This window comes from Anguilla rostrata, chromosome 6 (assembly GCF_018555375.3).
Source record: "Anguilla rostrata isolate EN2019 chromosome 6, ASM1855537v3, whole genome shotgun sequence".
NCBI classification, from domain to species: Eukaryota; Metazoa; Chordata; class Actinopteri; order Anguilliformes; family Anguillidae; genus Anguilla; species Anguilla rostrata.
Window position 1 is genome coordinate 1,677,075 of NC_057938.1, and position 11,864 is coordinate 1,688,938.

General features: G+C 50.1%; 1 protein-coding gene across 2 annotated transcripts; it reads right to left on the reverse strand.

Moving 5' to 3' along the window:
* On the reverse strand, nt 1–9,680 carry LOC135258134 (mediator of RNA polymerase II transcription subunit 26-like). Of its 2 annotated transcripts, none has more exons than XM_064341399.1 (3): nt 9,284–9,680; nt 3,750–3,827; nt 1–2,944 (listed from the first exon to the last, which is right to left on the reverse strand). In XM_064341399.1, exons 1-3 carry the CDS (start codon nt 9,353–9,355, stop codon nt 1,331–1,333), a joined length of 1,764 nt encoding a protein of 587 aa, XP_064197469.1. In that variant the 5' UTR covers nt 9,356–9,680; the 3' UTR covers nt 1–1,330. The 2 variants fall into 2 exon arrangements, with proteins under 2 accessions (XP_064197469.1, XP_064197470.1); XM_064341400.1 differs by having other exon boundaries at nt 3,750–3,824; nt 9,284–9,679.
* Nucleotides 9,681–11,864: the final 2,184 nt, after the last annotated feature.

Below are 11,864 nucleotides of genomic sequence, written 5' to 3' on the forward strand. Positions count from 1 at the left end.
TTTCTTTCATTTTTTATTTACACATTTATATCACGTGTCCATGTAAAAGGACCAATTAGCAAAGTTGTTCCCTCCCACGTCTGACCGTACGCAGAAGCCCAATACCTGTACATTCACTAAGGCTCGTTAATTTTTGCAAAAAACTGTTGTGATGGATTCCCGTAAGGCAAACAATATCTAAAGGAATGGTAACAAGTATAGTTCCAGCATACAAACGTATCGCTTTTAATGTCGTTTCCTCACAGTACAAAAGTTGCAATGTAGTAACACCCTCCGTTCAGCTACCTTTTCAAAACCCTTTCACTAGCGTTTTCCTGCACTTCCTGGGGGGGGGGGGGGGGGAAAACTGTAAATCAAAAGAATATTTCTCATACTTTTAATCAGATCAAAAAAAATGAGAAAAAAGCAGATTTTTAAAAAAATACATCTTTTAGTTTTTCCTTTTTTTTCTCGTTTTTGCATTGAGAACACATTTTAAAAATATATCTTTTCTGCAGAGCAAAAAGGACTGGGCGTGGTGATGCATGAGGATGACATCACATGAGGGGTGGAAAGGTCAGGGGTGGTGGGGTAGGGTGAGGTAGGGTGGGGGGGATGAGGGTAATGGAATGTTGGTTGCTACCACACTAGCCAACCCGTTTATTGTGAGAAAAAACGTGCAAACCCTGGAGGCCTTTCCTGTCGTCTTTTTTCTTCCTCGCAGAACAGGCCAAACAGAAAGAGTGATGCAAACACAACAGCTCTACAGCTTTTTTTTTGTTTTGTTTTTTTTGCACATATCAATTTTTTTTGTCAATTTCCAAAACAAAGAGGGGTAATGGAAAATAAAGGTCAAATAAATAAGATGCTGCATACATGAGAAGGAACTTTCGTTTATTCTTTCGTTCGCTCGTGTTTTTGTCTGCCGTGCGAAGCTGCACGTAACTTCCACACAGGATCCACAGCTTCCCGAGTCGGACACACTCGAACCCTTACCCTGTCCTTTAACCTTTGACCCCTTACGCAGACAGACGTTGCCATGACTGCGGTCGTGCGGGTTGCCGCTGCCCTCCCGTCGACCCCGGTCTTAAGCCCTTGTTGGCACTTCCTGGTTGGGAGTAGCCCCCTTCAGACGGGCTGCCCAGCGTTTCCTGCGCTGCCCCCTGGTGGGCGCGCGGGAAAAGGTCACCCGCTATAGGGGAGGAGAGGGACCACCGTCCCCCTCATTGGCTTGAACGGCGGGGGTGGGGTGAGCGTAAGCCACCGCCCACCCCCTCCTCTCCCCGATAGCTCCTCCCCCTTTTGTTTCCTTTTTGCACAAGAGAGAAAACGGCCGGCCGAGGGGGCGGGGTCAGTCTAGGCATACGTACGGCAGGATGTGCAGCTGGCTCTCGTCCCCGTGGGGGTCTAAGGATATGCACTGCGTCCAGTCGTACCAGTTGTCCTTGGTGTCATGGCAACCGTTGACCCCGGGCCAGTGCTGGGCGCCGACCCTGCGCACGTCGTCGGGGGTGACCTCGCGGGTGACCCCGGGCACGCCCGCGTCCGGCGCGGTGGGCACCAGCACGTGCGTCTTGCGGGCCTCCCTGCCATGGCGCTCCTCCCGCTGCAGGTACTCGGTCATGAAGAAGTGGGCCCCGGGCGTCTGGGCCCCCGACGATGTCAGCACGTTGCTCTGCAGGTTCAGGTAGAACTGGATAATCTCGTTTCTGGAAAGTTCCTTCCAGTTGGTCTGCTGGAGGGGGTTGGGGAGGGGGGGACCGGCAGCGGGGGGGTGCGGGGGCTGCGCCGGGGGTGCTGTCCGCAGGGATTCGGGCGGGGCCGAGCCCAGGGGCTCCTCCCCGGGGCAGGGCTCCTTGTGCGTGAGCGACTTGATCTGCCCCGTGGTGGGGTCGAAGGTCAGCCGCCGCTCTTTCAAGCGCACGGGCTTGGCCCGCTCCTCCGCCGCCTGGCCCCCCAGGTTCACCGTGTAGTCCCGCGGCCGGTACTTCTTCTTGCGCCTCTTCCCGCCCCTCTCCGAGCCCGAGGCCCCGCCCCCGTCGCTCTCCGCCCTGCCGACCTGCCCCCCCGCCTCTGCCGCCCCGCCCCACTCCGGGGCCGGCCGGGGCGGGGTCGGGGAGCCCCCCTGCAGGGGCGGAGCCAGGGGCGGAGTCTGTGGGGGGTGAGGCTCCGCCCACCGGTGCAGAGAGGAGTCGGGGAGCGGGGACGCTAGAGGCGGTGACAGGGGCGAGGGGGCGGGGCAGGGGGGCGGGCGGGGGCTGCAGGGCTTGGCGTGCTGCTGCATGACAGCGGCTCTGAGCAGCGCGGAGGCGCTGGGGGGCCGGGCCGGCAGCAGGGGGGCGCTGGGGGGCTGGGTGGGCAGCGCGGGGGAGCAGGTGGGTCGGGCCGGCAGCGGGGGGGCGCTGGGGGGTCGGGCCGGCAGCGGGGGGGAGCTGGGACACGGTCGCACCGCGTTCACGGGGATCCTGCTGTGCTTCTCGCTCTCCTGAGGGTCCGCCCGCTGGGCGTCGGCCTCACCCAGGGCGAGGAGGGACTCGGGGCTGCCCCCGACGCCGTTGGTGGGCGGCGGCGTGGAGTTGCACACCCGCTCGTACGCCGCCGTCGCCTTGGCGATCTTGGCGGCGGGAGGGGCGGGGCTGTGGTGGGCGTCGCCCTTGCGCTTGCGGCCCGACGCCTTCTCGGCCTTGGGGGAGTACGTGTTGTGGAAGTCGTTCCGGCCTTTCAGCTCGGGGGCGGGCCTCGCCGCCGGCAACAGCCTGGGGGGCGTGGCGTCCGCCCGACACGGGTGAGCGCCGCCATTGGCCGAGCCCGGCGTTCCCGGCCCCGCCCCTCTGGGCGGAGCCTCTGCCTGGCCCGGCTCGATAAGTTTCTGCCAGTTCCGCAGGAGTTTCTTGGCACGTTTGGCAAGGTCTTCGTCCTTCGTCTTCTTCCTCACGTCATTGATCAGCTTACCCAGTCGAGTTTCCTGAAACGGGAGGAACAGGAAGCCGGTGATCGAGATCAGAGCACACAGAGCAGCCCGTTAGCATCAGAGCGCACAGACCCTGCCAGTTCGCATCAGAGCGGCCTGTTAGCATCAGAGCGCACAGAGCGGCCTGTTAGCATCAGAGCTCACAGAGCGGCCTGTTAGCATCAGAGCTCACAGACCAGCCCGTTAGCATCAGAGCGCACAGAGCGGCCTGTTAGCATCAGAGCGCACAGAGCAGCCTGTTAGCATCAGAGCGGCCTGTTAGCATCAGAGCTCACAGAGCGGCCTGTTAGCATCAGAGCGCCATCAGAGCAGGCCTGTTAGCATCAGAGCTCACAGACCAGCCCGTTATCATCAGAGCGCACAGAGCGGCCTGTTAGCATCAGAGCTCACAGACCAGCCCGTTAGCATCAGAGCGGCCTGTTAGCATCAGAGCGCACAGAGCGGCCTGTTAGCATCAGAGCTCACAGAGCGGCCTGTTAGCATCAGAGCTCACAGACCAGCCCGTTAGCATCAGAGCGCACAGAGCGGCCTGTTAGCATCAGAGCGCACAGTGCTTTAGCATCAGAGCAGCCTGTTAGCATCAGAGCGGCCTGTTAGCATCAGAGTCAAGACCGTTGCATCAGAGCTCACGCACAGCCCGTTACATCAGAGCCAGGCCTTAGACAGAGCGCCAGGCGGCCGTCAACCGTTGTCATCAACGCGTAGCATCAGGCGACAGACGGCCTGTTAGCATCAGAGCTCACAGACCAGCCCGTTAGCATCAGAGCTCACAGACCAGCCCGTTAGCATCAGAGCTCACCTCCAGGGCTTCTTTGGTGATGGGGTATCGCTCCAGATAGGAAATCACTTCCAGTACCGCAACCATGTTGCGGATCTGCTGGAGGTAAAACAAACAAACAAATGGCATTATTAGTCATATAATCAAGCAGAGTGTGTGTTTGTGTGTGTGAGAGAGAAAGAGCGTGTGTGCTTGTGTGAGTGTGTGTGTGTGTGTGAGAGAGAGAAAGAGCGTGTGTTCTTGTGTGAGTGTGTGTGTGTGTGAGTACCTCACTCAAGGACAGTGTAACAGGTGTAGGCATGCACACACACCCCCGCATGTGCTGCCTAATACCACTCTTCATGACGACTGGAAAACCCCTTTAAAACAGCCATCTGTGGAACTGGCTCGTTCAAGTTGCGCTGCCCGGGAAACTACACGCGATTGCTCTGTGCTGGAAGGCTGGAAGTCTAAGCAAGGCTTTCATTTCCAAGTAAAACAACGCCAGTCTCCACCTCACACTGCCCGTGGCCCAGCGCCCGGCCTCAACACTGCAGCAGACACCGGCCTGGCCGCGGTTAAAAGCACTAGAATATTCCACCGCTGTGAAGAGAGCAGGCAGGTAGGGGTATCTCAGTGCGTACTGCTTCAGGACGCTCAGAGGAACCTCACCCGCAAAACCACTCTGTCTGTGAGCATCATGAGTCACGCATCAGACAGCGAAGCCAGCGTGCGCCTTCCTGACCAAGCACTAGGGGGAATTCCTCTGCGTGAGCATCATACGTCACCTACAGTCACCTGTTTACCCAAGGTACCCATGACGACACCTCTCGACCAATCGGAACAAAGATGGTCGCTATTTCGCCCCAGGCAGACAACTTGGAAATCGCAGCAAGCAGTCGTGGGAATAAAGCTGGAGATCCTGCAGACCTGGAAGCAGGTGCACACACACACGCGCATGCACGCACGCACGCACACACACATGCACGCATGCACGCACACACACACACACACAAACGCACGCACGCAGACACAAGCGCTCGCACACACACGCAGGCAGGCACACACACACACAAGCGCACGCATGCACACACACAGGCACGCACACACACACACACGCACGCATGCCTGATACCTGCGTGATGAAGGGGGCAGGGTCGCGGGACACCCGCGAAGGGGGGAAGGAGGGCATGGATAAACAAACCGCGACCACCAACACCCGGAGTAAAACCAGGAGTCAGGCAAGCGGCGAGCGTGTAACATCCCCGCGTGTAACATCCTCGCGTGTAACATCCTCGCGTGTAACATCCCTGCGTGTAACATCCTCATGTGTAACATCCCTGTGTGTAACATCCCTGTGTGTAACATCCTCATGTGTAACATCCTCATGTGTAACATCCTTGTGTGTAACATCCCTGTGTGTAACATCCCTGCGTGTAACATCCTTGTGTGTAATATCCCTGTGTAACATCCCTGCGTGTAACATCCTCGTGTGTAATATCCCTGCGTGTAACATCCCTGCGTGTAACATCCCTGCGTGTAACATCCCTGCGTGTAACATCCCCGTGTGTAACATCCCTGCGTGTAACATCCCTGTGTAACATCCTCATGTGTAACATCCCTGCGTGTAACATCCCTGTGTGTAACATCCTCATGTGTAACATCCCTGTGTAACATCCTTGTGTGTAACATCCCTGTGTGTAACATCCTCATGTGTAACATCCCTGTGTAACATCCTCCTGTGTAACATCCCTGTGTAACATCCTCCTGTGTAACATCCCTGTGTGTAACATCCTCGTGTGTAACATCCTCGTGTGTAACATCCCTGTGTGTAACATCCCTGTGTGTAACATCCCTGTGTGTAACATCCCTGTGTGCAACATCCTCGTGTGTAACATCCCTGTGTGCAACATCCTCGTGTGTAATATCCCTGTGTAACATCCCTGCGTGTAACATCCTCGAGTGTAACATCCCTGCGTGTAACATCCTCGTGTGTAACATCCCTGTGTGTAACATCCCTGCGTGTAACATTACATTTATTTGGAAGACAGTAAGCATTACTCTGTCCTAACCTATGCTAAGTCAAACTAGGAGGCATGACAAGCTACAACATCAAGATAACGATACAAGTTTAATATATGTGCTGGATGGAGGTACATGCACTGTGAAACTGGTACAAGAGGTACATGTGTAAAAGAAAAGTGTTACAGAAACAAAGTGAAAAGATATAAGTGATAAGAGTTATCCTAGATTGGGAGTGCCCTGCAGAGTGGTTATAGTTAGTCCAGGTATAGTCTGAAGAGATGTGTCTTCAGACCACGGCAGAAGATGGGCAATGAGGGAGAGGTTCGTAGAGGAACAGGGAGTTTGTTCCACCACTGGGGAGCTAGGGTGGAGAAGCTCTGTGGTAGGGACGAGCGAGAACCATTTACCCAGACGGCAGGGGGTGCAAGTCGCCCTGCTGCCACAGAGCGGAGTGGTCGAGCTGGCATGTAGGATTGAATCATCTCCTGTATGTGGGCGGGGGCTGTTCTGTTGGCTGCAGTGTAGGCGAGGGTCAGGACTTTGAACCTGAAGCTGGCAGTGACCGGTAGCCAGTGGAGTGACATCCCTGTGTGTGCGGCTGCTGTGATGTTCTACAAGGCACACCTTCACGACTATTTCCGGTGAGAGGGTTTCCAAGGGCAACACGCGATTGTGCAAGAGACACACAACTCTGAGCACAGATCCCAAACTGCCGTGGTCCAGCCAACAGAGGTGGTTGGGATGCAGAGGGGAGCTGGCCAGTTCTTCCAGGTATTATTTCATCCAAATCCACCAATGACCTTATAGTTATACTTAGTCAAGTTATACTTTAACCCCAGACACAGGATTAACACTATAATTTCCCTCTTCATTGGTGATGTGTACAACTATACACGGATACTATACACAACTTATTATTCCAACCCTAACAATGCACGTGTCATTCTACAGTTAGAGATCTCGTTCAGCTGCTAATAAGTAGAATGAGGTGTGCCAAACTAGGGTTCAAATGAACACCTACAGGATGCCAGATCTCTACGAACAGGGCTAGGAAACACTGTGCTAAAATATGTATCATGTCTGCAGTTGAAAGCCATGCATTCCATTTGATCACGCTAATGAAAAGCGCTAACAGTTCTGCGCTGAATGCAGGGCTAGCTCTGTGACCGCGCTCTCCAGGGGAAATGCATGTGTCAATCAAGCAGGAAATAAGTGCAATGATAAGAGAGGGGCTCAGCCTCAGCTGAGGTTACTAAGAGGAGACTGGTTCACTACAGGGCTTTCCTTAAAAACCAAAACAAAACTGAACTTCCCGCTTTAACCATTCTATTACAACGAGAGATGGCTCGTTATGGAGCCCCACGGCGAGGTCAGTGGGCCGATTTCTGTGTCAATAAGCCATTTTTTGGCTACAACTGCCAACTGGTCGTCTGTGTTACCTTATACAAAAACTATAGCCGTTTATTGGCCAGTGTAAATATTTATTTTTGCAATCCCGGTACTTTGTGATACCACCGGGAGATCAATTCTGAAGTCTCAGAATTACAGTAATGTCATACACAGCTAGCCAGGGAGGGAGGGCCGAATCGCCTAGACAACACAGAGGCTCGTTGGCTTAAAGAAAAGTTTTTTTTTCAACGCAATGATTAACTAGCTGACATCATTTGACAGAGAAATGTCTCGCTGTCTTGGCAAACATTCCGTCGCCACACCACACATACAATCAAAATGAGCTACCAAGTAAGTTAAGATGACCAACGGGTTAAAAAAAAAAACCTGTTACACGCCAGCATATATATAAAGTTAGTAAGATGGCTAGCTGGCTAAGGTTTGCGACCTCAGCCTACATTAGCCACGAGCCTGGCGTCTTAATTCACGTGTGCTGCTAACCCTCTTGCTCTCGAAAACAGGAAGATTTAACCACTAAAACGACCCAACGAAGAAATGTATTACTTCTCCGGTTGCCGAAAGCTGCGAAAACAAAACAAAAAGTTCAACATCTAGACTAGCTAGGCCGTACAAGACCAAAAAGCAAACCGAGCTGGCTAGCTAACGGATACCTTTGTCAAACCAGGCCATGGCACATAATGCCTTCACTGGGCAGTATGGGGCTCGGATAGCAACTCGTAATAAGTTTAAAGAATATATTAATATTTCTGCTCAAATTTTTTAGCTAACGCCAACAGCTTGTCGCCAAGAAATTTGGATAATGTAAACTTAGCGTGTGAGTCAGCGACGCCAACAAAGTTAGCTACCGAACAGTAGTCGGCTAGCTAATAGCTAAATGAAACTGGATGGCAAAAACTGTAGTAATAAAAGCTAAAGTATCATGTTTAGTGACCTAAAAACGTAGTGAAATATTGCAGCCGTCAACTTAATTTCTGGTTCGCTAGGAAGGCAGCAAACTATTGCCTTATTATTTAGCCACGTTTAAACAAACCACCCAACTAGCGAGTTACTGTTGGCTAGCTAACTATGGTCCTGTGACAGAGGCGTTAGACAAGTGTAACTAAAGTTAGCTAGCCGGCTAGCTATACAATTAATTCCACACGGTACACAGTTAACCAGACAGGTATGTATGCATTTTAAAACTCTGCCAAACTACCTACAATCCACACAGTGGATTCCAGCTAGCGCAACCCATTTCTACGGTACGACTCGGTGTTAGTGATGCTAGCTAGTTGGTAACTTAGTTTAACTGCTCGTTAACAGGAAGCTAGAGCCAGCCATCTATATAGTTGATGCATCCAGTAATGCATGTAGCCAATGGCAACGTTATTATAACGAAGCTAACTTCAACATTCGAGTGTCCAAGTCCACTTGAGCAAACTTGAAAACCCACATGCGGCACGTCCCCAGGAGAACGACCTCGAAGCAAACCAAGTTAACAGTCACCGTTAGCTTAGCTGGCTTCATATTCATGCTGTGTACGCCAGCAAACGAGCAATATCAGATTCACATTTTCAGGCGGTAAGTTTTGTCAACAAGGCCAAATGTACTTTGTTTCTGCGGGTTACCCAACAACAAACTGCCTTCACAAATTAGCAAACACAACGGGCAACAAATACGCAACTTGTACAGGCCATAAACTGTCAAAAGCTTATAGCTGGCTAGCTATCTATAGATAGCCAACAGCATTAGTTTCGTGACGTTATTAACCCAAGTTTTCGGGCTACATGATCAAGAAACCTGACCAGCAACCCAACTGCCATGCTGTAGTATCAGGCGCTACAATAAAATCAGGAGTCAGCTCTGTTAGTGTGGGTTTGTAACTTCAGCTGAATTGTATTAAAGACCATGTATTTGTTACCAAGCTAACGTAACGTTAGTCTTTCAGCCAGCTGGCTTGGTAGCTTACAAGCCACTGGTGCCTGCTAGCACGCTAGCCAGCCACCAGTATCACCATTGGGAGGTAGCTAGCGCTAGCTGGTTTGTTATGGAGTTGCCTGTGTAGCCAACACAGCGATCGACACAGCCAAGCTAACGTTAGCTACAGGAAGCGGAGATGCTGGCGGCTGATGTTAGCAGAGGCAGGGCCATGAGCTACTCACATTGCTCTGGCTATCGATGGCCTGCAGCAGCCGGTCTCTCATCTGCTGCGGGGTTGCCGAGGCCGCTGTCATTGCCTGGTCGGTGCGGATCGGCGGGCGGGGGAGGGGGGAATCCTCCGTAGAGACGGGTGGGTGACTTGTAGACACTCACAGTCCTTTCGGGAGATGTGCTAGGAACTGAAGCCTCATGTTTTATACAGTGCTTTTATTGCTTGTTTGTTTTTAAGTGTATATCACCCGGAAGATGGAGCTCGGATTGCGCTTGTTTCAGTGTTTCTCCGGTGCTCACCAAACTCAACAGCTCCCTGAAATAAACTGGACCAAAATGCTCACGCGGTGCATAGTGGGAATTACAGAGCGTGATGCGCCAGGACGTAACTTCCGACGCAAATACGTAACCCACCTGTCAGTTTAGCGCATGGTCAGACAGCCAACTCCAATACTATAAAAGCAGATCAAACGAGATAGCCCGTACAGCACCTCCCCTCTCTCTTTTACTTAAGTATTGAATTCAGCCAATTGATCTAGCCTTACTACTCATTGGCGGTTATTTATAATATTATTATTATTATTATTATTGGAATTTACTCTTCTTACGTTTGTTTCTACATTTTAAATGACCAGTCAATAAAGTTATTATACTAAATTTTGATGAAGAAGAGACCAAGATTATCCAAGCACCAAATCCTCATACCTGACCACATCTGTTTTATACCTTCCTACCTGAGCCCTAATCCGACCTAAACACATCCTGCCCCGTCTGTGACGAGGGACTCAAGAGCGTAGCCCGGAGCTGCCCCTACAAATGACGGGTTTCCGACGAGTTCCGAAACGAGGAGCAGCAAACCAGGGTAGTCTCGCTCGAATCCAACATACTCACGAGGGTTGAGGGTGAATGTATGCTAGCAAGCCGAGTAACATTTGATGCGCAATATCTCATACAGTTCGTATAGCCTTAAATAAATAACCCTCAAGTATGCACGTAATGATAAGAAATTGCCTACTCGTAGTGCAAGCGCTTTGTTCTCGATTGAAGCGCTGCAAACTATTGAAATACATCGCCCTCTGCTGGACACCCAGGAAAGCAAAAATTGGTTAAAAAAATGAAACTGCAAGTGGTTTGTTTTTCTTTTATTATAATAATAATAATAATAATAATTATTATTATTATTATTATTTTAAATTACATTTCATTTACAAAGAGTAATGCAAAGATACAAAGACAGAAATCTTCACACCGGGTATCATTTTCAGCTCTCAGGTATCAGCACATGCAGTTAGTCCACCTTGCATTTTTTAAATATAAAAAGCACAATGAATAAGACCAGATTTCATCCGCTTTTTCTTCTTCTTCTTCTTTTTTTTTTTAAAGGGTCGGCTCAACAGAGGTACTGCTGAGGCAAGCTGTTGAATTTTACCGTTTGCATATTTAATGAGCAGAAATATGTACTGTAGTGTTGGCTTGGAGATGCAGCATTCAGACAGTGGAGTGCAACATTTCACTGTTTTCACACGTAAATAAAGCCGTCATGCTGTTCAGCTGCCGTTGTGCAAACAGGTCAGGCAGGCCTGGTGCTCAAAGCACAGACTCCGATGTTTTTCTTATTCACCAGTTACACCAGCCGTTCTTTCCTCTGGTTCATTTCCATCAGTTTGGCAGAGTTTCTCAACACACATCCTGATACAGTCACTAACTAAAATCAGATGCTGATTTCGTCAATGGAGCAATGTTTGAGGAGCACTGTAGCACTGCACAAGGCACTTGCTGCAGTTTGTTAGCTAATCTGAGAAGATATTTAGTCTGAGTGGATCATTTTATTTAAAAAAATGAAATGATCACAAAGGAGCTTTGAAATCTGATCACAGAGATCATTTAAAAACTGGAAAGTCATCCACATTGGATCCTCCGCTATTCATTATATTTTATACAGAAGATACGTCTGAAATAAACACGCATATCTTTCTTAGAAAGTCTCTTGCTCCCCATGTAAACAGATCAGACTTGATCAGCTCTGTTTCTCTGCAGCGGGTCGGGTAAACTCAGCTGAAGGACAGAACATGCAGTTTACATTTATCTGACGAGGAGGGGACTGAAACAGGACCAGAAACAAAAGTTTGGCTGTCTTGACTTTTGAAATCTCTTTGGAATTTTGAAATCTCTAGTGTCAACTTCAAATTTAGACTTTGGGTCCGTTTAGACTTTGGCTTGACTTGAAGGCATGCCCCCAAACTCCAAGTGTGAGATCACACATATGTGATTAGAATGTTCTTAACTGAACATTCTACTGATGATGTGACAACCACTGCTGATAATTGATAGCAGTGGAGTTCTAGAATACTGACTTAGAATATTGAGAAGAAAAAAAAACATTCCAAAATACCTACTCTTCAAGAGGTTCAACAGAACTCTGTAAGTACTCCACACATGACACAAACTCAAACTCCTCTCTCAAACATTCTCACATAATAATTCCATGACATGAGAATGCTAAATTTAAACTGCTAACGTGTCAATATTGACAGAATGATTTAAGATATTTTTTTTTAAAAAACCTAAGTGCAGTTTTGAGAAAATGTGTGA